The sequence below is a fragment of the Motacilla alba genome, chromosome 7 (assembly GCF_015832195.1).
Source record: "Motacilla alba alba isolate MOTALB_02 chromosome 7, Motacilla_alba_V1.0_pri, whole genome shotgun sequence".
Lineage (NCBI taxonomy): Eukaryota > Metazoa > Chordata > Aves > Passeriformes > Motacillidae > Motacilla > Motacilla alba.
Window position 1 is genome coordinate 1,804,828 of NC_052022.1, and position 23,403 is coordinate 1,828,230.

At 49.3% G+C, this 23,403-nt stretch overlaps 1 protein-coding gene across 1 annotated transcript; it reads left to right on the top strand.

The window, feature by feature from the left end:
• The first annotated feature begins 1,055 nt into the window (after positions 1-1,055).
• On the top strand, positions 1,056-14,325 carry RND3 (Rho family GTPase 3). Its single transcript, XM_038143311.1, has 5 exons — positions 1,056-1,422; positions 1,535-1,622; positions 8,066-8,175; positions 10,054-10,188; positions 12,314-14,325. Exons 1-5 carry the CDS (start codon positions 1,273-1,275, stop codon positions 12,563-12,565), a joined length of 735 nt encoding a protein of 244 aa, XP_037999239.1. The 5' UTR covers positions 1,056-1,272; the 3' UTR covers positions 12,566-14,325.
• The last annotated feature ends 9,078 nt before the right edge of the window (positions 14,326-23,403 follow it).

Consider the following 23,403-nt stretch of genomic DNA (forward strand, 5'->3'; position numbering starts at 1 on the left):
CTCCAGGCAAAGCCAGGAAGCGAGGCTGGAGGCAGGAGGGGAGGCAGGCTCTGCTCCAGCCCCTTTTCCAGGGATCCAGCTGCCACACGGAGCCATACGGGGAAAAGAGAGGAGCTCTTGAGGGAGATGAGTGCTACGAGCAGCTCACAAACCACCCCTTGTTCAGGGCTCTCCTTTCACACATGATGCTCCATCCTGTGCTGAACCCCAGCCAGCTTTTGCTTGGGGATGTGTCCAGGAAGAGAAGAAACAGGAGGATGTTGATGGTTGGGAGGCACTGATATCTGTCTCAGTGACAGGGACGGGACTGAGGGGATGGCTGGAGCTGTGTCCGGGCATGTTTAGGGTGAGTGTCAGGGAAAGGTTCTTCTCCCAGAGGGTGCTGGCACTGCCCAGGCTCCCCAGGGAATGGGCACATTCCCAAAGCTGACAGAGCTCCAGGGGCGTTGGGACACCAGGGATGCCCAGCGTGGGATTTTGGGGTTTCTGTGCAGGGACGGGGGTTGGACCGACGATCCATGTGGTACCTTCCCACTCGGAGTATTCCATGATTCTGTGTTTTTGTGACATCCTGACACACTCCTTGTGGCCATGTTTTGAGGGAAAAGCCCCTTTGCCCACCATGACAAGGACCACCCCTTCTCATCTCTCCTCATCCCTTCTCAGCTCTCCTCATCCTTTTTCAGCCCTTCCTCCTCACTCCCCTCAGCTCTCCTCAGCTCTCCCCAGTGCCCCTCATCCCAGCCCAAGGCACTGGGCACCCCCTGAAGGACCACGGACCACCTCCGGAGGCCGCACAGCCCCAGATGCCGCCGTTCCCTTTCCCACCGCTGACATTTGCAGATTAAATCCATCGATAAACACCACAACCCCCTCCTTTACCGCCCCCATCGCTCTGAGGGCGCCGGGCCCCCCCTCACTGCCCCCCCCCCCCGCTCGCCGGCTCCCCTAGGGGGCGCACTGCCCCGGCGGCGCGCGGCGGGGGGGCGTGGCCCGCGCGGAGGCGGGCGGTGATTGGCGGGCGTGAGGCTATAAATAGGGGCGTGCGGCGGGGGGACAAAGCAGTGAGCGCGGGACCGGCGGGCGGGCGGCGGCGCCTCCGCGGCTCTGCCTCCTTCACCGCGGCGGCTTTATTGTGCTTTTCACGTTATTTCTGCCTTTTTCTCGAGGAGCCCGGGTGTGGTTTGGTTTTTTGGCTGGTTTTGGTGTTTTGTTTTTTTTTTTTTTCCCTCTCTTCTGTTGTGGCCGGCCGGAGGGACTAAGGGGAGATCAATGAAGGAAAGAAGAGCGAGCCAGAAGTTATCGAGCAAGGCGGTGATGGATCCCAACCAGAACGTGAAGTGCAAGATCGTGGTGGTGGGGGACAGCCAGTGCGGGAAGACCGCGCTGCTGCACGTCTTTGCCAAGGACTGCTTCCCCGAGGTGCGCGGGACGGGAGCGGGGCTGGGCTGGGGTCGGCACCGGGGTGGCCCCGGGGCTCGGGGCCGGGGCGGCGGCGATGGGCGCGGGCTGACCGTGCGCTGTCTCCCGGCAGAGCTACGTGCCCACCGTGTTCGAGAACTACACGGCCAGCTTCGAGATCGACACGCAGCGCATCGAGCTCAGCCTCTGGGACACCTCGGGTGAGCGCTCCCGTTCGCATCCCGGGAATTCGGGGGGGGGGGGGATCGAGAGCAAGCAGCGGCGGGGCTGCCGGGCTCCGCATGCGGCTGCTTCTGACGGCTTTTTGACAAAAATCTCAGCTATCCTTGCAGGATCTGCTTGGCTGAGGGTGTGGGCAAGGCTCCGGGAAGCGGTTTGTCAGCATTGCAGGGGAATGTGTTCTCACCTGCCTGGCTGGAAGGAGCTTTCTGGGGATGGGGAGCTCCGGGGGTGCCGCGGCTCCTCTGCTGCCTGCAAACCCCGCTTTGCCTCGCAGGAGAGGGACGAGGTGTTTATGTGCGAATGGTGAATTATTTCAGCTCGGGTGGTCTCCTTGGCTTTTTACAAAACATAGCACTTTTCAGTGTCCTAGAGAGTCTCTTAAGGCCAGGAACGGCTCGTGGGGAAAACCTCTAGAATTTATCCCTGATTTTTTGGGCTGCGGAGGGAACCGTCCTTTCCCCATCAGGCTCTTCATTCTTCCAGTTTTACCTGGAAGAAACCGGCTCAGACGCCTGCAAGGTTGAGGGGTTTGGCGTTTGGCTGGCTCTGCTCGCATGTTGAGACAGGAGCTCCTCTAGATCCGCCTGTCGTTGATAATTTGGATAATTGGGCTGCGCTTACAGCCAGGGGGGTGAGGGAGCACCCCAAAATTGCTGCCTCAGTGCTGGAAAGGAGCGTGGGGAGCCGGTGTGGCTCTGCCTGTGGAGAGCTGAGGATGTCCAGGGGGGAAATGACACCAGGAACCATGACCAGAGGTGTGCATCAACATCATCTGCAGAGCTGATTGGCAAAAAAACCTGCGGGAACTTGGCAGAACACGCAGTCCCTCTCTTTCCCTTTGTAGATGGCTCGTTAATGCTCCGTTTGGACCCGGCAGTTCCTCCTCAGTGCGACAGCAGTTCTTTTACCAGGAATGAAAATGTTAATCCTTGTTTAAAAGAGGAGTTTAGGCGGCGGGTTGGCTTCCCTCTTGCTGTTGAGGAAACGATTCCAAATTCTTGCAACACGATTACTGGGAAAAGGCAGCCTCTGCCCACAACCAGTATCAGCTTTGCTCTGAGCTGATTTTTTTTTTTTTTTTTTCATCTTATGCCAAGTGAGACTTGCAGATTTCTGGAGTATGTCTGGTTGGAGCTTTCATGCCGATTACTAAGCTGGCTGGAACTATGGAGCAAGGGCTTATTAAAAATTATTAGCTATTTTGGAAAATGTTATCTTTATTAACATACAACACGCACACAGGCTGGACGTGGGAAGGTTTGGAATCTGTTTGTCAAAGGCTGGAGACACCCATGGAATGAAATATTCCCTAGCACTTCAAAAGACAAAAGCAGTGGAAGAAAAAACACCTGCCAGCCTTTGTCCTCTGTCCTGGGACTCAGAGCAAATGTGCTTGAGTCAGAAGCTTGAGACCAAATGGGTGATTTGTCTGACTTCCCAAAGTGAAGAGGAAACGCTGGAAAGACCCAGTGCTTGGTTTTACAGAGTGGTCCTGAGCGGATCCTCTGGCTGTGGGACTCTGCATGAGGAATTTTGGCTCCGTGAACGACATCTCTTCTCACCCAGTGCAAAAACCCAACTCTGCCCAAGCCCATTAACCCAGGGCAAAATCTCATCAGCAGATAACAGACAGCAGAAGATAAGGCAGTGTTTTAGCCTTATCTGAAAGTCTTGGTAATTTAATTTTTACAAGTCTTTGTCCTGCTCCTCTGCTGAGTTGGAAGAGATGCCTGAATGGCATTTTTAAAGCAGGACTAAATCTAATTAACTTCAAAAGATGGCTGATCATTGCAACACGGGGGAGGTGATGGCTGCAGGTTTTGTGGTGCTTGAATATCTCTTGGGAGAGGGGAAAAGATGCTCTTTAATTTTTGGAATATGCTGCAGATACTTCCAAGATGACTCAATCAGTATTTTGTATTCGTCTTTAAATCTTTTTTGACTGAGAGCATTTAACAGCCTTGCCAATTGGTGCCCTGAATTGAAGTTGATAATTAGGTTTTGCAGCAAATCCTTTGGAAGGATGTACTGCCACCTCCAACTCCTTTTTTGCTCACTGGGAAAATCAGAAAAAGCTGTGGCCATTGGTTAAAATAGCTGTGTGAGGGTGAGAACAGGCCCTGCTGCCACAGTTTTGGTTTGTAATTCTTTATATACCAACGATAAGAATGTGTTTTCACCAGAGAACTTCTAGGTGTCATGCAACTGATAGAAAATTTAAAATTCACTGGGGAGTTGTTGTTGCATCTTGGATTTGCCCATAGGAATATGGGACAAGTAAGAGTGGAATGGAACGGGAAGGTTCATTATTCAAATGTTTGCTGGTGCTGTCTAGTTCTGCAAGTCATTAGAAGGATTTAAATTAGCCACAGCATTAAGGGAAGCACTTGCCAAGTAGGATTTCAATGGGGTTTGGGACTACCAGCCCTCTCTCAAAGCAGGAATGTCTGGTTGCAATCTCACTACACCATAAATTACTCTGCTCTGTGGTAACATGTGGCAGTCTGGAGCTGTTTGGGAGCTCTGCTTCTTGTGTGAGGTGGAATATTAAAAGTTTCTCCGGGTTAAAGCTTCATCTTGTACTTTCAGGGCCACCGAAGGAAAAAAAAATCTGTATTAGCTGCCTTTATCTACCACCTGATCTGCATTTATCAAGTTTTTTGGCTCCTTTGATATTTATATTTCTTGCTAGGACAACAGCAGCTGTGGCTTAGAAATACCATTAATTAGGTGTGCATACCTGTGTCTCCCTCAAATGTGTTTTAGGGGGGGTTTCTTTACTGCTTGAACCGTGGCTACTCCAATAAAATAATTCTCAACAGGGCCAGAAATACTTACAACTGCTGGGGATTAGCAAGTAATTAAATCCAGACCGGCCTTGGAGCTGAGAGTCCAGTTAGTTTTGCTGTGATTTTTGACTGTGTGCGATGCACTCAGTGTCCATGTACTAGCAGAAATTAATTGGGAAGTTTCGTGCTGAAACCTTTCAGGAGAAAGTGAAACTTGGAGGAATTCAAGTTGCTCATTCCCCAAACTCCCTGGCAGTCGGGACTGCAAAGGAAAAGTCCAATTGCTGTCTTTGCCTCCCAGTTCTCTCGTTGAATTCTGTGATTTTCTGGTTTTAATTGCCCATCTTAGCAGGCTTTTCTTATCACTTTTACAAGGGAATTAATTAGAATTGATACTACCTGGCAATGCCAAGTGCCCTCCTAAAGTTTTCTCTTGGAGGTGTGATCCTACAAAAAGCTGTGAATATTTTGATTTCTCTTTGCTTGGAGATAACTTGCACTGAAAATCCACCTCAGCCATCCCAGGTTTTTTAGGTTTTTGGGGTTTTTTTTGATGGAGGAAAGCCATCAGCACTGAATCAGCTCCTTGGAGCAGGCAGTGTTTGCTGTGTTTTCTGGGATAATTAGTGAGCCCAAGGGTTTGGGAGTGAGAATGCTGCTGTTCATCTGTTGTTCTTTCACTTGACTGGGCTCCAAAAGGCTCCAAAGCCTAATTCCTGGTGGCTGCTTGCTGGTGTGGAAATAGGAAAGTCTTGCCTGTTACTGAGCCCTCCTGGCCTCAGGATGTGCAGCTGAACCCTCCTGGTGCCTTTGCATCTTCCAGCCAAACACCTCTCCCTGATCCAGCGCCTTCAAGTGCTGCTAAACCACCCCAAAATTAAATATTCTTCAGCTCTTAATGATGTAATTCTGTTCTTTATTGAGATAGCAATATTTAAAGCTGAGCTTGGCATCCCCTCCAGGCCAAACCCAACCATCTTGCTGGGGAGGGGTTTTATTTCAGACTAAAAGCTGAATTTTTGTTGGGCTCTGCATGAAACATAAGGTTTCAAAAGCAGACCATCCTTAATGTTGCAAGTATTTTTGGCTGAAATTATTGAAGCTGCCAAACAAATTAAAAAAAAAAAAAGGAGGATTGCAACTGGAATAAATGTCCAGCACAAAGGAAAATGAACTACACAGCCTTATCAGCAACTCCCTGATAAAACTGAAAAACCACCCGTGTTGTCCTTGCCAAAAATGTTTTATTTTGCAGGAACAGAATCCCAAACACAAATAGGCTTTTTTTTTTCTCTCTCTCCCCACAAATACCATGGCTCCAGTTCCACATTCTCCTTCTGTTTTCGAGGGTTGGCACGGCTTCAAATCTGCAAAGGAACATGAAAAAGAGGGAGCAGCCTGGCTGGGCTGTGCTGGAGTTGTCTGTTCAGACTTGAGCGAGCCTCATTCCTGACATTCCTGCCTTCTGAGGGTTTCTCTGGGCAAAGGCATGAAAATGCCAGCTTGAATAGGCCTGCACAGCGAGGGCTGCAGCCCCTCTTTATTTGCACGGGAATAAAGGTTTGGTTATAAATGAGAGCAGGAAATTTCCTTTGTGGATCCCGCAGCTCGAGGAGTTGAAATGGGCTCTGTTTGTTCTGCCACACACCAGCTTGGAGAAAAGCTGGGGAATATCCCTCCTAAGCTTGCTAAAAGTGCTTTTATTCCAGCTCAGCATCTGAAATAGGAGAAATTCAAAGAGGGGGAGAAAAGAAAAACCTTCCAAGCAAAGCAGCTCCAGCTGCAGGGGGTGGGAAGGAGTCTCGGGGCTGGAGGTGGGGACTCTGAGCACAAATCCATCTCCTGGACATAAATGGGATCCCTGGAGCTGCTGAGTGAGCCCAGAGGTATTTGTGTGAGGAATGAGTTTCTGGGTGAGGCTTTGCTGAGACTCCTTTCTAGCCAGCACCCATTAAGGGTTCCCTCAATCCTGCCCTTGCTTGCTGGAGCTCAGGGGGACGTGGCAGTGCTTTAATGTCACCCAGGTGGCTCTTAGTGCCACTTGGTGCTGCAGTTCCTCCGTGTCCAGGACGAATAACCCAGCCTGGGGCTCCGGGGTGAATAACCCAGCCCCGGGGCTGCAGGACAGGGCTGTCACAGCAGTGCTGGAGGTACTGGGGTGTAATTAGCAGTGGAAAATGCTCATTGATAGCTGCAGTGAGGAGTTAACTCCGGGTCACCTCGCTGAGATTTGTTCCCAACGTATCATTTGTGCCGAATTCAGCTGAAGTGGGGTGTGAAGAGCCTTTTCTGACAGCTCTGTCAGATTGACATCGTTTACAGAGATGAGCATTCGAATTAAATCCTTCTCGTTCACCAAATTACCTTCTGCTACCTACTTTGGTAATGCTTCACTCCCCATGTGTTATTCCTCATTTCAAAAACAACATTCCTGGGATTCTTGCCTCCTTTCCCGTGCAGGAGAAGCCTTCCAAGTGAAGTCATCTGCGAGCCCTTCGCACCATTCCTTGTGCAACAGCCTGAGCTGTCTGTCAGGGCAAAACCTGAGCAACTCCTCTAATCCAGTTAATAATCAGACACCTTGCAGCCAGTTAGTTCTGGAGAGCTGGGAAATCCCTGGGATAATGAGCTGATAACCCCAAAAACTCCTGGAAGCTGGGTTCTTGTGGGGGGTGTTCCATGCTGTGGTTCAGCGTCTGCTGTATTTTAGGATTTACAGAAATAAGGGTGTATGATGGCTGAGAAAATGAATTTTAAGTTGCCCAGGCCCTTGCCCTGTTGGGCCACTGAACTGGTTTAAATGTCCTTTTAATGCCTTAAGAAATGTATTTTTCTCAGGAAGTGAAGCTCAGCACAGTTAAGGCCAAACCTAATGGTGGTTGAGCAACTTCTTAGAAAAAACAAAGATTTTTTTTTTTCTTTTCTTTCTCCCCCCAAAGCTGTTGCCAGATTCCCCAGACGATTAAAATACAGTTTTTTAGCTCTGGACAGATTTTAACTTTCCACATCATGATTGTTGTTAAGGAAAACAGAAAATCCCTTCACAGGCCTGCAAGTAAAACAAGCTCAAAGAGCAGCACTGTACCTACATCTGTTCCCCCAGATTACTAAATTAGCTTTGATCTTGTTGATAAAAATCTGGTTTATGGGCTAAACATAAACATTTATTGCAAGCTTTATTGGTTTACAGATTAATGAGGCTTTTTGTGACAAATAACTTGAGTGCCTGCCTGCAGGATTGGGATTTTTCCCTGCTGGAAATCTGTTTCCTGCAACAAGTTCTTTAATTTGAAGCAAGAGTTTCTTCTAAACATTGCCAATGTGACAGCTAGAGATGCTTTTTGCACTTGGAGCTATTTGTTTTAAATTAACTGTTAGACAAATCAAAACTGAGGAATTTCAAATCTGCTTTTTCTAAAGCCTTATGGGGTTGGAGGATTTGTTCCCCTGCAGGTTAATGCCGGGCCTTAAACTTGAGCTGAGCCCATTTCCCTCTCCTTGGGAGCATCCCCAGCCTTTGGTGGGTGATGGATCACTGGGGGGCTGTCTCTGGAAGCCTCTCCAGGCTGGCTGAATGACTGCAGGAAGAGGAAAACAGCAATTAATGGAGATGTTGTTTGTTTTCCCTGCAGGCTCTCCTTACTACGACAACGTCCGCCCGCTCTCCTACCCCGACTCCGATGCTGTCCTGATCTGCTTTGACATCAGTCGGCCAGAAACCCTGGACAGTGTCCTAAAAAAGGCAAGTGTTTGAGCAAGCCCTGAGCACAGAGCTCTGCTGGACAAGCTCATCTTGAAATCACCCCTGCGGTGGTGCTGTTCCTACTCTGGAAACTTCCACTTTGTTTCTTTAAATGGAGCGCTGACAGGAGGCTGCTTTAATTTGAGGTCATTTGTTTGAAAGGGGTGGATGTTAATTGGAAGCAAAAACTCGCTAATGGACACTTGGAGCTGGAGGAAATTCTCATTCCTCAGCCCTGAGACAGCAAGGAATTGTTGAGGGTGGTGTGAGGTGCTGTAAGAAATTGTATCTCACATGTTCCTGAAACAGGATTGGGAAACTTTGCTGGGTAAAAATTGTCTGCCAAGTGTTTGGACTTCTGCCACGGCCTTACATAATTTGCGAGCGTGACGTTGGAAGGAGCGGTGACAAATGCCCCTGGAAGGCAGCAGCAGAGCTTGCAGCGGCACAGAAATGCAGCCCTGCCCCAAGCCCTTCATGAGATCACTGATCCGAGCTTGTGTCACACTTCCCACGAGCTCGAACACGGAATTTTCATAATCGAGCTCTGTGTTTGCAGGGTGGTCCTGGTCCTCTCCTTGAGCGTGACTCAACTTCACAGTGGTGGGTTTGGGGCTTAATAACCTGAAGTTCCTTTTTTTCTGAGGCTGGGCCCAGTGATTCTTGTCTCACTGGGATAAAGTGCCTGACAATGCCCTGAATAGCCTACAAAAAATACTTCTCTCTGTATCAAAAAGCTGTGGTTTTTCTGTCCCTGCTGATGCTGGTTACTTAAATCTACAAGAAATTTTTCTTAAAATGCTTTTAAACCCAAATTAAAGCCTTAAATTTTAGGGAGTATCATCTGTTTGGATTATGCTGTGGAGGTTTTGGCTTTGAGTTCTCAACGAAACTTTGCAGAAGGGTGAAACCCAATGAATTTATCCCAAGTTCTGTCCTTGCTGTTTCACCTGGGACAGATTTGTGTAGTTTCAGGGCTGAGAATGCAGCAATAAACCCGCATTTAGCCCTGCTGGTGTTGTGGTTGTACAGCTGGAGGTGAGGACACCGTTTCTGCTGGGGCTGGGTGTGAGAAACAGCAGCTCTGCAAACCTTTGCTCATGTGGGTGAATAATCTCAACTCATTCCCTGCTGATTAGTAAGCCAGTGGAATTTGTGAGTGTGTGAGATAGGAAGATTTCATCCTTGACCAAGTTCTGCTGGAGCTGATGCCTTCAAAAAACTACCTTGAAGGCAAATCCAGCCCTTACATAAAAATATTTCAGCCTGGGACGTCAGGACTGATTAAAGTTGTTACTCATTGCTTCTTTGGATTTAAACATTAAGTGTGGAGTTTTATCTTTTTATTTTGTTAGGGTCGGGATTAAATGTGTGAGTTGGTATTTTTTGTTTGGACTTAGATTATTAGCTTTTATTTATATTACATCTTTACAAACTGTGAGTTCTACAGTGTTTTACTTTAGCAAACTGAACATGGAGTCCTGTTTCTTTTTTTACAAGTTTTTTTAAGGATAAACTGTCTAATTAAGAAATGACACTTAATAACTAACTACTTGTGGCTCGTAATGTGGATTTTATCTAATTACACAATACTACCCAAACCCATGAAGAAGGACTAGCTTTTGTCTTAAAACTTTTATCTTGTTTTATATATATTACTACAGTCTCAAACTTTAAACTCTTACGTTTTCTACTTAGATATTACACACTTGTAATCAAACTACACACTTATAATTTTAGTTCAATTTTTAGAAGCTTTCTCCACGGCCTCAGGTCAAATGCAGTGTTCTCTTGGGGGGGGTTTAGTGTCTTGACAACACAAAGTCTGAAATTCTCGGCGGCCAGGGTTCCAACAATTAACAACTTGCAATTTTCCAGTGGAAAGGGGAAATCCAGGAGTTCTGCCCCAACACCAAGATGCTCCTGGTGGGCTGCAAGTCCGACCTGCGCACCGATGTCAGCACGCTGGTGGAGCTCTCCAACCACAGGCAGACCCCCGTCTCCTACGACCAGGTAGGGGCCACCTCCTTTTCTGTCCATCAGGAGGGAAGGGAAATCCCTTTTCTGTCACTGGAGCCCTCCCTGTGACCAGCTTCTCCCTCACGATGACACCAGTGCAGCCTAAAAGGCAGATCTGCGCCTCTGGTGTGGGTGGAGGAGGGTTTGGAAACTGTTTAGGTCTAAAGGAGATCCTGCAGCCCCACAGCACATCATAAAATCGTCCCTTTAAACATCATAAATTGTTGTCTTTTTGGTTGCAAATTGCTTTTTAGGTGAGTTGTTAAAAACTTCCTGCTTTTCTGTGCCTGCACACACCAAAAATGTAGCTGAGAGGTGACGCATCGTGTTTATTCACTGACAAATTGGTCAAATTGCTGTCTGCAGACTTCAGATGTGAATGTTGTTTGACTATATTGGAATATAGTCTGTCCCAAATTCCTTAAAAAACCCTTTGTCCCTCCTGAAGGTGCAGCAACACCAGAAGGCATCTTAATTCTTGATGAGTTCTTTGCTCTTGGGGAAGGGAGAAGTTTGGAGCCAGGCATTAGAGGAGAGAAAAGGGAAAGGAATCAGGTCATGGGAGAGAGCAGGATGTAGGCAACAGGGAAACTGCTCTGAGGTGAGCTTCCCTTTATTACTCACATGTGTGTGATCACTCATGGCAGCTGAATCACCCTGTGGCACCTCCACGAGTCACCTCAGTGCCTTTAGCAACCAGTTTGGGATGGTTTATCCCTCATGTTTTCCAAAGCAGCAGCTCCTGATTAGTGGGGTTACTAAGGATGCAGCATGTTTACACTGGAAGGTGGCAGGACTTCAGTAAAATCAAGTCTTTCCATGAGAGCAATCAAAACTCTGCTGGCAGGTGGATTTTTCCCCTGGGTTCACAGCTCAGCCTGTACCCCTGAGGAGCAGGAGTCAGCTAAACACTGAGGACAGCTTCTTTTAAATCCCCTTGCTTGGAGTGGAGTCAGAGCTTTCCCATTCTGCTGAACTGCAGCAGGAAGCACTGGGAGGGTGAGGACAGGCTGGTGACACCCTGCTCCAGCCTCCCAGTTCAGGCAGCTCCACCTGAGCAAACATTTCTGAGGCTCGGCTGAGCGGGCGCTGGGATGTTTGACTGCAGGGAGGGCTGCTCCCACAGGCTCCTGCTGCCTTATCAGCCTCTCCCCCCCGCCGTTGATAAGGGGCTGCATCACTGCAGGGCAAACAGCAGGCTGGGTGCCCAGGGATTGGTGCCATCAGGCTGGCACTGAGCAGCCAGCAGGGGCTGGAGGCGGGCACGGGGGGTGTGTGAGGAGTGGCACCTCAAGGATGTGGTTGGATTTCGTAACTCGGTAAAGATTCATCCCTCAGAAATCAAATTTCCCTGGGAACAACTCCCGTTTTTTCACTTAATGCTGTATTGTGTTCAGTAGCAAATTCAAGGATGTGGTTGGTTTTTGTAACTTAGTAAAGATTCGCCCCTCAGAAATCAAATTCCCTTGGAACAACTCCTGTTTTTTCACATAATGCTGTATTGTGTTCCGGGAGCAAAATCCACCACGGGATCCTGGGCTATTGTCATCTGTCACGTGTTGGGTTGTTTGCCTTGTGCTGCTGGAACAAATATCCCTGCTTTGACTTCTTAAAATCACTAAAAAAGGGCTCCTATAACCCCTCATGCCCTTTTCCCTTTTTTCCCTGTTCCCTATCAGGAAGTTGATAGAACTCTCCAGAACACGTTTCCCTAAGAACTTTGCCCTCTTCCTGGAGCTGGAGCAGGGACTCTGCTCCAGCTCAGGGCAGCTGCTTATTCCTTAAGGCACAGAATTTCTCTTTGGAGATTTCAGGCAGCTTTTTCTGGAAGCTGCCAGATTTTCCAGGAATTTCCCAAATTCAGGTGAAGGTGAAACTGCTGAAGAGGCCTCACTCAGTTGTTTGCAGTCACTGAGCTCCTTTTCTCTCCCAGTTTCTGTTTATCAGCACAGCAGATAATGCTTGGACACTTGTTTAACTCCTCCTGCAAACAAATCTCTGTTTATTTTCCCAAGTCAGCTTTGGCTTTTCCAGGGAAACAGCGCAGAGCTGGAATTGTGAGGATTGCTCAGGGTTTTGCACAACTTGGTATTGATCACATGTTCCTTTTTCCCCTCAGGGTGCAAATATGGCCAAACAGATTGGAGCAGCCACATACATCGAATGCTCAGCCTTACAGTCAGAAAACAGTGTCAGAGACATTTTTCACGTCGCCACCCTGGCGTGTGTGAACAAAACAAACAAAAATGTGAAACGAAACAAATCTCAGAGGGCCACAAAGCGAATTTCACACATGCCTGGCAGGCCAGAACTGTCCACAGTGGCCACGGACTTGAGAAAGGACAAAGCCAAGAGCTGCACGGTGATGTGAAGGAGCTGGGATTTCCTGGAGGAGGAGGAGGAGGAAGATCCAGGAGGGGTTGGAGCTCAATGAAGTCACAGCCACAGGGTGTTTAATGAGGGCTTTGCCAGTGCTTTCGTGGAGACTTCTCCTGCTGTGTGAGACTGTGCTTAAGGACTGAGCAGCAGGAAGAAAAGGCTCTGAGAGAGGTGGCATCAGGAATTTCTGTTGAAGACAATGCCAAAAAAATAATAATAAAAGGGAAAACGTTTGAATGTGCTGAGAGAAGAGAGAATGATTGGGGAAATAACCCTGCGAAGGAGAGATGTGATGGACAGTGCTTGTTTCTTTTAGTAACGCTCTGCTCCTGGATGCTACCACTTTGATTTCATTCAAATAATACTTTAATGGGATTTTTTTTTTTAATGAAGATGTTATTAATGCGCCCTTCTCATTAAGGAACTATCCCCGTGACCTTAGAGTTGGTTTTCCAAAGGATTTGATCTCATTTTTTTTAGTAGCTGATTGTGAAAGTGGAGAGGATACGAGGCCGTGTGTGTCACCTAGAGGAAAATTTTGGAGAAGTCTGGAGTTTTGCCTTCCTGATCCACGGTGGGGATGAAGACAGCTGTTTGAGGATTCCCAGAGTTCCCGTGGAAATGAGATGGATCCAGTTTGGGGGGAGGGGAGTGGGGGCAGAGCAGCCCTGCAGGGCTCTGACTCGGCGGTTCCTCTTTGTGGTTGTGATGTGGAGTGGAGTTGGTGCCCAGTCCTGGTGTTCTGTGTGGCCTCGTTGCTGTAGGTTCAAGTGGGAGGTGCTGAGAGCTGTGATGGCAAATGATTCGTGGTTTTCCAGCCCTGATCGTTCCTTAAGCCTTACTGCCCACCTGGGGAAGCCCCAAAAACCCCCTTGGGCTTCTCCCAGGAGCGGGAGAGCCCGTGGATCCCGCAGAAAGCTGCAGACAAATACTCTTCTGGGATGTGGTTCACTGCGAAAAAAACAAAACAAAAACAAAACAAAAATACCCCTCAAAAACCTGCAAATGAGCCAGCAGAGCCTTTTGTGGTGCTCTTCATTCTGGGGAGGAAAAGGGGTCTGAAGAACTGTGAGGCCTTAAGGGGTCCCCAGTGGGAACTGGATACTGCCCTTAGTTTTAGGATTAACACAAAAGTATCCAGCCCCCCAATCCTGAAATGGGGTGAACTGGTTCAGTCCAATCCCTTTTTGCTGTTGTTACACTGAATTAAATCAGCCTTTTCCAATCGTTTGCAACTCTTCCTGACTCGCCAAACTTCTCCCAAAGGAAGGAGACAAAGCTCTGAGCAGGCTGGTTTTTGCTTGTGGAGGACAAGCATTTCATTCCCAATGGTGATGCTTCATTTTTGAAGTGTTTAAAAGCTCTGTTCACTCGTGCAAAGGTAAAGATGAACTCATAATTAAATCTCAGTTCTGTGTGTTCCCAGCACTTTGTTTCATCTGAGAAAAGAAGACAAATCTCACTCCCATTCTGGTTATTTCCCACAAAAAAAAAAAAAAAAAAGACATTTTTGACCACCATAATAAGCTTTTAACTGATGCAACAGTGCTCTTAGGGCAGTATTACAAAATAGCTGGTAAGTGCTTCTTTCTGTATTTAAATATTGTGGAAAAATAAGTTATAACTGTTATTAAGCAGGACATTCATTACTTTTTTTTATTGTTGAAGTCACTTTGTATGTTTGGTTAATGTTTCTGCAGTATTTATTAAAATACCGTTTTTTTTCTTTGAATTAAAAAACAAAAAAAGGAATTTTCTTGTAGTGGCAATGGCCTTTGTGTGGTAGTTCATTAATAATTGTGTGTTTTGGGGCATAGTTGTGCTGGGGTTTGAATAGGAATCCTTCTCTTGCAACAGCCTCTTGGGCATTAAATTTTCCACTTTGCTGTGGGTTCCTTCCCGGAGTTGTTTCCCAAAAATGCCAGAGGCAGAGGAGCAAAGCAAACACGTGGGGGTTGCTTTGCTTTGCCTCTCAAGCTGAATTTTCACATTTTCAAATTCAGCTTACAGGTTGTTCTTTGCCAGAAAAACTCATTCCCAGCTGAGGGTTGTTCCTGATGCTGGCGCTGCTGGGAGATCCTTGGAATTCCGAGTTGTCCTGGAATTCCTGTGTCCCGTTGGGACACAGAACCTGCAGCTCCTCCTCCCCTCCCAAGGGCTTCTCCTGGTGTCAATCCAGGCAGGAAAGCTTGGAATTGTCTCCCTGTGTGCTCTCATCTCAGAATTCCCAGCTCTTGTTCATCTCCCTGTTTTCTTGGGACTGCCCTGATGTTCCTGATGACCCAGCAGCTCTGTAGGTGCTGTAATTAATGAGTAATTAATGAGTGAAGGGTTAATTAATTACCTAAACTCTCCCTGTCCTTGCTATCTGGAGGTGTCTTTGGTGTTTCCATCTGTGCCAGGCTGAGGAGCCCTTGAGTGCTGGATTTGAACACAGCTTGTGCGTCACTGATCCAGCAGGAAAAGCTCCACTCCTCCCTTCTTTGGAGCCTCTTTCCATAAAGGATTTTTTCCCAATTAATGGTTCCTCTTGGAGGGTTTGTGGTGACTTTATCAGAGCTGCAAACGCTGGAGGAGCAGTTGGGCCACTCTTTTTGGCTTCATCCCAACCCTTGTGTCCCACACCAGGCTCCTGCTGCTTTTCCTGGGATTTCACCAGGGCTTAGAAGGGAATTCTGTGAGGGCTGCGAGCTGGGCTTTGTGGCTCCTCTGAGCTGCTCTTCCCTGGCTCCTGGTGGAAGAACAGAAATGTCTCTTCCTGGTGCTTCCAGTTTGGAGGTTCCCCAAATGTTGTAGGAATTTTGGGTGTTTCATGGTGCTCCTGGGTCGCTCCCCAGTGTGGTGCGGTCACAGCCCAAACGGGGTGGATTAGGGAGGTGCTGTTAAAGGACTCTCAAACCATCTCCAGAAAGGAAATAACCCCAAATTTAACGCGCTGAAGTTGGGCTGTTTGATGGATATTTAGGGGTTTTTCCACCCAGATTGGTGGTGGCTTAAATCTCCAAGGGTATTTTGGGACTTTGGTGGATTTTGGGTCAGGTGCTGGCATTTCTTTGCCTCAAACTCACATCACCTCTCCTAAGGGAGGGATTATTTGCTGAAAATCAAGTCATTATTAATTGTCAGCTCATTTAATTTCTTCCTTCCAAACTCCTTTCTTAAAAGATTTATGAACCTGTTTTTCCAGGAATTCTTCATCTCATCCTGCTCTTGTGCCAGCCTTCCTGAAAGAGCCATGGAGAGGATGGAGTTGCAATAGTGGCTGCTGCCAATTTAAAAGCTCAAATAGAATACTTTTTAATTTTTTTTTTCTTGCAGCTCCTTTGTCTTCCTAGCAGGTCCTAAAGTGTCCAAAATAACCTTGGATCCTGATCCTTGGGATCTGGCACAAGGCATGTTCTGCCAAGTGGTTTTTTTTATCCTCCCTAAATGATCTTGGAGGATGAGGGATGAGAAATAATCTGAGGAGAAAAGATCTCACCGATTTTTCCAAAGGACCTGTGAAGAAAGAATTCCAAGTGGGGAAATGGGTTTTTAGCCCACCACCCACCTCATGGCACAAATTCTGGGATGTGCTCCTAAATCTCCTTCCTTTGCAAATTGCTGTGGAGGTTGGCAGGAATTCCCAATTTTTCACTTGTGGAAAGGGGATGAATCCTTACAGGAGGGTTCCTGCTCTGCCATGGTCACCTGTCCTGCTCTGGAGGTGGCACCAGTGCTGGGATCATTCCCATGGGAATGAGGAAGGGATGAGCAAAGCCCCAAAACCAGACTTTAATCCCACAGCAAACAGAGGCATTCCCTGGTTAAACCACATTTCTGGGCTCCTTTTCCTGGGAATAGCCCCCTTGGAGCCAGTCCTGAGCCTCCAGGTGCCACTTTTGGAATAAAATTACCATTTTACTCATTTTACAGCAAAATAAAAAATATGGGGGTGGGGAGCTAGCAGTAATCCCCTGCAGCGTGCATTTCTGAAATAAAGGGGAATTTCAGCATGTTTGCAATGAAATAATGGTGATAATTTTAAATATTATGAAATATTTACAGATGGGGGGGTGAAGTTATGCCCTGTGGGCCTGGGCATGTGGGCTCAGCCAGGGCCACCTGGAATCTTGAGGGAAAAACCCCAAGAAAAGCTTCACCCCCAGCACGAGGACGCTCGACTTGAGCAAACACCCAAAGGGAAGGAGCAGAAGGATAAACAAACACAAGGGCTGGAATCCATGGCAGCAACTGGGACTGGGGCTCCTGGGAGTACCTTGGGTGTCCTGGGGGGCAGAGGATGCTGAGTCAAGTGCTCTGCCATGAAAAATCAGCAGTGACACCCTGGGACGCCTCCAGGGAGCTGTGACAGTCCCTGGAGCAGGAAGGGAGAGAGGAGAAGGGAGGTCCTGGGCGCCATTTCGCGGGGGCAAGGTGAAATTTGGCGCCATTTGGCCTAAGATGGCGGGTCCCCTCACAGGCCTGCCGCCATCTTGGCTGATTCACCTGGGTGGGGGATTTGGATAAGAGGGCGTAGGAAGGAGGGTTAGGTTTGGGCTCAGGATGGTGTGACCTCAGAGCTGAGGACAAGGTGACAGCAACCACGGAGGGACTGGGAAAAGGGGATGGAGCCACGTGAGAACCTCACTCTTTTTCCGACAACTCTGTGCCTCATGGCCTGGTCCAGAGCGCTGGGAATGTGCCCCCTTTCCTCAGAAATGTGTCCTTTTCTTCAGGAATGTGTCCCCTTTCCTTGGAAATGTGTCCCCTTTCCTCTAGAATGTGTCCCTGCCTAGGGAATGCATCCCCTTTCCTCGGGAATGTGTCCCTGCCTTGGGAATGCGTCCCCTTTCTTCTAGAATGTGTCCCTGCCTTGGGAATGTGTCCCCTTTCCTCTAGAATGTGTCCCTGCCTCGGGAATTGTCCCTTTTCCTCGGGAATATGTTCCTCCCTTGGGAATATGTGACCCCTTTGCTTGGGAATGTGTCCCCCGTCCTCGGGAATGCGCTGATGGCACCGGGCTGCACCGTTTTCCAGAGAACAAAAGCAGATCCTGGGGGTGCAGGGCATTTTCTGCCCCCCAAAATCGGGACCTCCCAAGTCAAGGAGTTGGAGGTGGCTGTGCCGAGTTTCAGGTTTCTCCGAGCAGCGCCATTAACCTCATCCTGGCTGGAATAGCTGCAGATTGGATTCAGGACTTGCCTTGAAGCAGACGTGACTCATTTCTTGTCTGGCGTGTAGGGAAATCTCGCCGTGCTGCTGCCAGCGCTGATGGGAGCAGCGCAATCCGTGACGTGGGAATGGGCTCTGCCCTCTGCCCTGCCCTGTCACCCGCTCCTGCCCGGCGCAGCAGCACGGGTTTGCTGAGGTTTGTCTGCTCACGAGGTGTTTGGTGCTCTCTTTTCTGATGAGGATGACTTTTGGTGCTCTCTGTCCTGCTCAGGATGACTTTTGGTGCCCTCTGCCCTGTTCACGAGGTGTTTGGTGCTTTCTACCCTGCTCAGGAGGTGTTTGGTGCTCTCTGTCCTGTTCAGGAGATGTTTATTGCTCTCTTTCCTGATGAGGATGACTTTTGGTGCTCTCTGCCCTGCTCACGAGGTGTTTGGTGCTCTCTGTCCTGCTCAGGGTGACTTTTGGTGCCCTCTGCCCTGTTCACGAGGTGTTTGGTGCTCTCTGCCCTGCTCAGGAGGTGTTTGGTGCCCTCTGTCCTGCTCAGGATGACTTTTGGTGCTCTCTGCCCTGCTCAGGATGATTTTTGATGCTCTCTGTCCTGCTCATGAGGTGTTTGGTGCCCTCTATCCTGCTCAAGAGGTGTTTGGTGCCCTCTGCCCTGCTCAGGAGGTGTTCTGGTGCCCTTTGTTCTGTTTTAGAGGTGTTTTGGTTTTCTTTGTCCTTCTCAGGATGCGTTTGATGCTCTTTGTCCTCTTCAGGATGAATTTGATGCTCTTTGTCTTGCTTGTTTTCCATGGTCCACAGCAGGGGATGGATGGATGGATGGATGGATGGATGGATGGATGGATGGATGGATGGATGGACGGACAGCTCTGCCTCAGGGCTATGAACACCCCTTTTCCTGCCCAGAGAAGCTGTCACTGGCCCTGGATCCTGGAAGTGTCCCAGGCCAGGCTGGGCAAGGCTTGGAGCAGCCTGGGACAGTGGCAGGTGTCCCTGCATGTAGCAAAGGGATGGAATGGGATGAGCTTTAACAGCTATCAAAATTCCCTTTCTCCGCCTCCATTTTTGCAGTTTTGCCCTTCCCTGACCAACCTGGGACCATCCCTGAGCAAACAGCCCGGGATGTGCCCCTTCAGCTGCACCTGGGGTGGCACCGCCGCTCTGCCCTTCCCTGGGCTCTCCCACCACACCCCGGCTCCAGGATCCTTCTCTCGGGAGCTGCCAGAGGCAATTCCATCCCAAAGGTGCTGATGTGCCGCTGCGGGGACTCGCCCGTGGCTTTTGTCGCCTCGCTCCCTTTGTCCCTCCCATTGTGACCCCAGCATCCCCGAGCGGGCTGCTCCGGTCCTCTCCTTCCTGACACGGCCATGGCTTGGGCAAACAGAGGACATCAGAGAGTTTTGTTTTTTGTTTTTTGGTTTTTTTTTTTTTTAATTTTAGGATGCTGCGGCTGGCGTCCGGTGGCTTTTTGGGTGCCTTGCGGGGACGAGGAGGGCAGGGACGTGTTTGGAGTGTGTGATTGGAGCGTCCCTGCGCTGCTGGCGCTGCAGAGGCGGGGAGGGGGTGCCGGGGGCGCTGCCAGGGCTGCCCAGAAGGCTCAGCTGGTGTCAGCAGCATTCATGTGCAAAGCAGCGAGCCGGGCTGGAACCGCTCTGCAGGCCAGCCCAGACTTCTCGGGGATGCTGCACGCTCCGAGCTCGGTTATTAGTTCCAAACGCTGCGGCAGCATCTGCTCTCAACTAGCCCGAAATCGTGTTTAATAACAAGAAAATCTACTGCGGCCAAATCCCTGTTGGGAGGGCTTTAGCCCGAACAAAAGGCCCCGCTAGCCCTGATTTCCATAACAGATGCAGCATGCGATGCATGACAGCCCAGCGCCGGGGAGCGCCTTTATTCCCGCATCTCCATCTGCAAGCCCCGGCCCTTTCATTGCATTAATTACTCTGCCCGGGCTTTGTGTGGCTCGGGAGGAAGGGTTTGTGTTTCATGCTACAATGCCCGTGCTAATGGCTTGGGTTGGGGGCGCTTTTTTTTTTTTTCCTTTTTTTTTTTTGCCTTTTCTAATTTTCGTGGTAAAAGGGCGTTCTCCCTCCGCTCCTCCATTTCCCCGCATATGGCACGGTCGGGAAAGCACCAGCGGCTCCCTGCGGTGCCAAACTTCTCCTCACGGGCAGAGCTGGCACCGGGCACCCCCAGGAGCCACCAGGAATCTGCTCCCTGCCAGCCCGGGGATGATGCTCAGCCAAGCACCCTCGGGATGCTTCGTCTGGTCCATCCTCAAAATCCCCCCAGCTGCCAGAGCTCTCAACCAGGGCAAAGTCTGTCCTTGGAGCAACCTGGTATGGTGGGAGGTGTCCCTGCCCCTGGAACTGGATGAGCTTTAGGGGGCCCTTCCAACCCAAACTTCAAATCCCTTTCCTTTCCTTTCCTTTCCTTTCCTTTCCTTTCCTTTCCTTTCCTTTCCTTTCCTTTCCTTTCCTTTCCTTTCCTTTCCTTTCCTTTCCATCCAGGCTGCCCTCAATCCCCCTTTCCCATCTTTTCCTGTTTTTTTCCCCAATCTAGTTTGTTTTCTCACCATGACTACAGCTCCAAGCCATCACTTTTTGAAACCCTCACTGGAGGTTTGAGCGTGAGATTTTTGTGCTCCGGGACTGGATCCTTTCCAGCCTTTCCAAGGCATTTCCAACATGTTCACATTTCCAGAACTCAGGGATATTAAAAGTAATTCCTTTTTTTAAAAATTCAATGGCAGAAATGGAAGAGGAAAATAACTTTGCAGGGATCATTCGTGCTGTTAATACCTGCAGGAGATAAATAATAACTCTGGTTTTATCTCTCACAGCACTACTTCAGTGGGATCCCCCCTGCTCCCACTCCTTGATGTCCAACAAGAGAATTCCCAGCTGGTTTGGGTGCTGGAGCTTGTCCAGAGGACAACAGAGCTTGGGAAAGGTCTGGAGCAAAGGAAAGCCTGAGGAAATAATTGATGTCTTTGTTTTTAAAAGGGATGTTCTATCTGTATGTGATATATGTGTGTATTTACATTCCATATTCAATATATCCATCCCAGAAAGGTGCTGCAGCATCCCAAAAAAGTGACACCCCCAATGACAGCAAGGACAATTCCCCCTACTCTGGTGCACCACCAAAGGAGAACAGAAATCCCAGGAATTCCCAGTTTCACACCTTATTTCCCTGCTGAGGTCTCCCAGCACGGCAAAGGCCACGAGGATTTCACTGGGATAGAGCTCAGCTCTGTCCAAGTGTTCCCCTGAATTTTTTTCCAGCTCCTGGGATGGGAAATCCGTGGAATGCTGGGACCACCCTGGAGCAGGGAGCAGTGCCCATTCCTCTCCTGATCACCCCAGCAGCTCCTGAGCACTTGAGAAGGGATTTCCAAAGGCAGGGAATTGGTTCGTTCTCCTGAAATTTCGGGAGTGGGGAGATGAAAGGCCATCCCTGGCTGCTGGGGCACTGATGGGAAGAGCTGCAGGATGCTTGGGAAGCTTTTCATGGATTTAAATCCTCTCCAACTCATTGTGTTCCCCCATGCTGGGGAGCAGAGTGGTCAAGGAGCATCTGGCAGAATTCCTGAGGGGAAGGGGCAGGAGCTGGCTCTGGACACAAAGTTCTGGAAGGAATTAGACCACAGAAATTCCTGGTTTTCCACTGAGACAGAGCAAAAAAGAAGGAAAAAAAAAAAGAAAAAAGAAGGAATGAATCCTTCCTAAAGATCAGCATTAGAAATTTTAAATGGATTTTTTTTTCCTAGACCTTTTCTCCTCTAAGCTGAGGCTCTGAATTTCCAGTAGCAGCTTGCAGAGGGAATTTTTTGCTCCCAGATTTTGCCTTGCCCAAGAGAACTGCTGCCTCCTCCCACCTTGCCAGAGGCATCTCCTTCCAGGCCTCTCCCAGGGCTTGGAGCAACCTGGGCTGTGAGAGGTGTCCCTGCCCAGGGCAGGGGGTGGAATTCTGTTTAAGATCCCTCCCAACCCAAGAAGTCTGTGATCCTGAAGGGATTTTGGTGCCATTGGTTACAAAACACCTTTTCCAGTTGCATTTTTCACTGGAGCACTGAGGAATCCCACCTGGATGGATCTAAGGGCTGCAATTCCAGGCCTGGAATCCAGGCTCAGGGATGAGATGGGAACAGGCTTGTCTGAAATGGCATCCCTGAGGAAAAGCAGATGAAAATATTTGCCCTTATCCTGAATTCTCTGGCTGTTGTTACCTTGGGAGTATTTCCAGAGCCAGCTCCAAGTGGATATAAGGAATGAGGGAGCCTTTGGAATAAATTCATCCCTTCAGTCTACCCTGCACGTGTGCTGGGAATTTTAACAGTCCCTGCAAAAGCAGCTCCTTCCCCTCTCCCAAGCTCCTTGTGGCACCTTGGCAGCACCAGGAAAAGCAGGGATTTCTTTTTCCCAGCCTTTTGCAGAGGTCCTTCTGATTTCTGCAGGATTTATTGACAGCTCTGGGTGTTTTCCCCGTGGATTTGTAGCATCACAGGGAAGTCAGCAATGCCTGTGGGATAAATAAAGGAAGGGCAGGTTGGGCAGGTCCCTGCTAGGAGAGGTGGGAGAGCTGGAGTGGTGGTTTGGAATTTGGGATGGGCTGAGTGAGCACAGAGATAAATCAGAGTCAGTTCCCCCACTCCCTGTGTAATCTGGTTTTAGGAGCTGCTGAGATGGGGCTTTTGCTCAGTCCCTGATCCCAGCAGAAAGATAATTTCAGAATAATCAGAAAGAAAAGCTGATTCTGTGCTATGGCTGCTCCCCAGTCCAGCATTTGGGATTTTCCAGCAGCTCTTTCCCATTTTAACATTTCTGCTGCAGGAGCAAAAAGGAAAAGCGAGGCCTGGCATTAACCCTAAAACAGAGCTCGGGGTGAGTGAGCAAATCCTCCTCCTGACCCCCTGGCCAGCCAGGAATTACCCCGGGAATGGGGGTGACACCTTGAGAGGCTGCCCTGGAGCAGAGGCTGGGCAGAGTCACAGAATACAGCAGGGATTTATTCAAAGCATCTCCTCCATGGATCCACCTCGGGCAGCACCAGAGCCCAGCCAGGGCTGCAGCCAAGAGGAACCCAAATGGTCCCAAAATGCACGAGCGCTCCCGGGGTCTCTGCCTTGGCTCAGCTCTGCTCCATTTGCACCTTGCAGTTCATTGTCCAGTTCCAGCTTTAGCCCAGGCACTCCCACCCTGCTTGTTTTTCTCTCTCAGCCCACGCTGTTGGTGCTCCTGGCCTGAGCTTTGGATCATTTGTCCTTGGTGCCCAGCTGGAGCAGGAATTGTTTTGTCTCCCTGCTCTGTGCACAGAGCTCAGCAGCGCTGAGTGTGAAGCTCAGAGCTGCACACTAAAGCTGCACAGAGGCTGAAAAATAGAAAACCTAAACCCTGAGGCATCAGGGGAGGGTCAGTCCCAGGCTGGGACGGAGGGATGTGGCAGCAGCAGCAGCCGGAGCGCAGGTGCCAGCGGCTCCCCGGGCACCTCTTGGCTCACTTCTCCAGACTCCTGGGGCTTTAATCCCCATCAAATTCCCCGGGATCGTTTGAGCCCGGGGTTATTGCCATGACAACCCCTCCATCAGAGCTGGAGTGGCTTTGGGGACAAAACCTGGGGCAGCGCCTTGGGTGGGGGAGCCCCGGCGCCCGGCACGGCTTGGCCTCGGTG

What these genes read in the sequence shown, in the direction of transcription:
- RND3 (XM_038143311.1), top strand. Translation starts at nt 1,273, where the DNA reads ATGAAGGAAAGAAGAGCGAGCCAGAAGTTATCGAGCAAGGCGGTGATG. An exon ending in CAGCCTCTGGGACACCTCGG is followed by an intron (nt 1,623 to 8,065) that starts GTGAGCGCTCCC and finishes TTTTCCCTGCAG; the next exon opens with GCTCTCCTTACTACGACAAC. An exon ending in CCCCCGTCTCCTACGACCAG is followed by an intron (nt 10,189 to 12,313) that starts GTAGGGGCCACC and finishes TTTTCCCCTCAG; the next exon opens with GGTGCAAATATGGCCAAACA.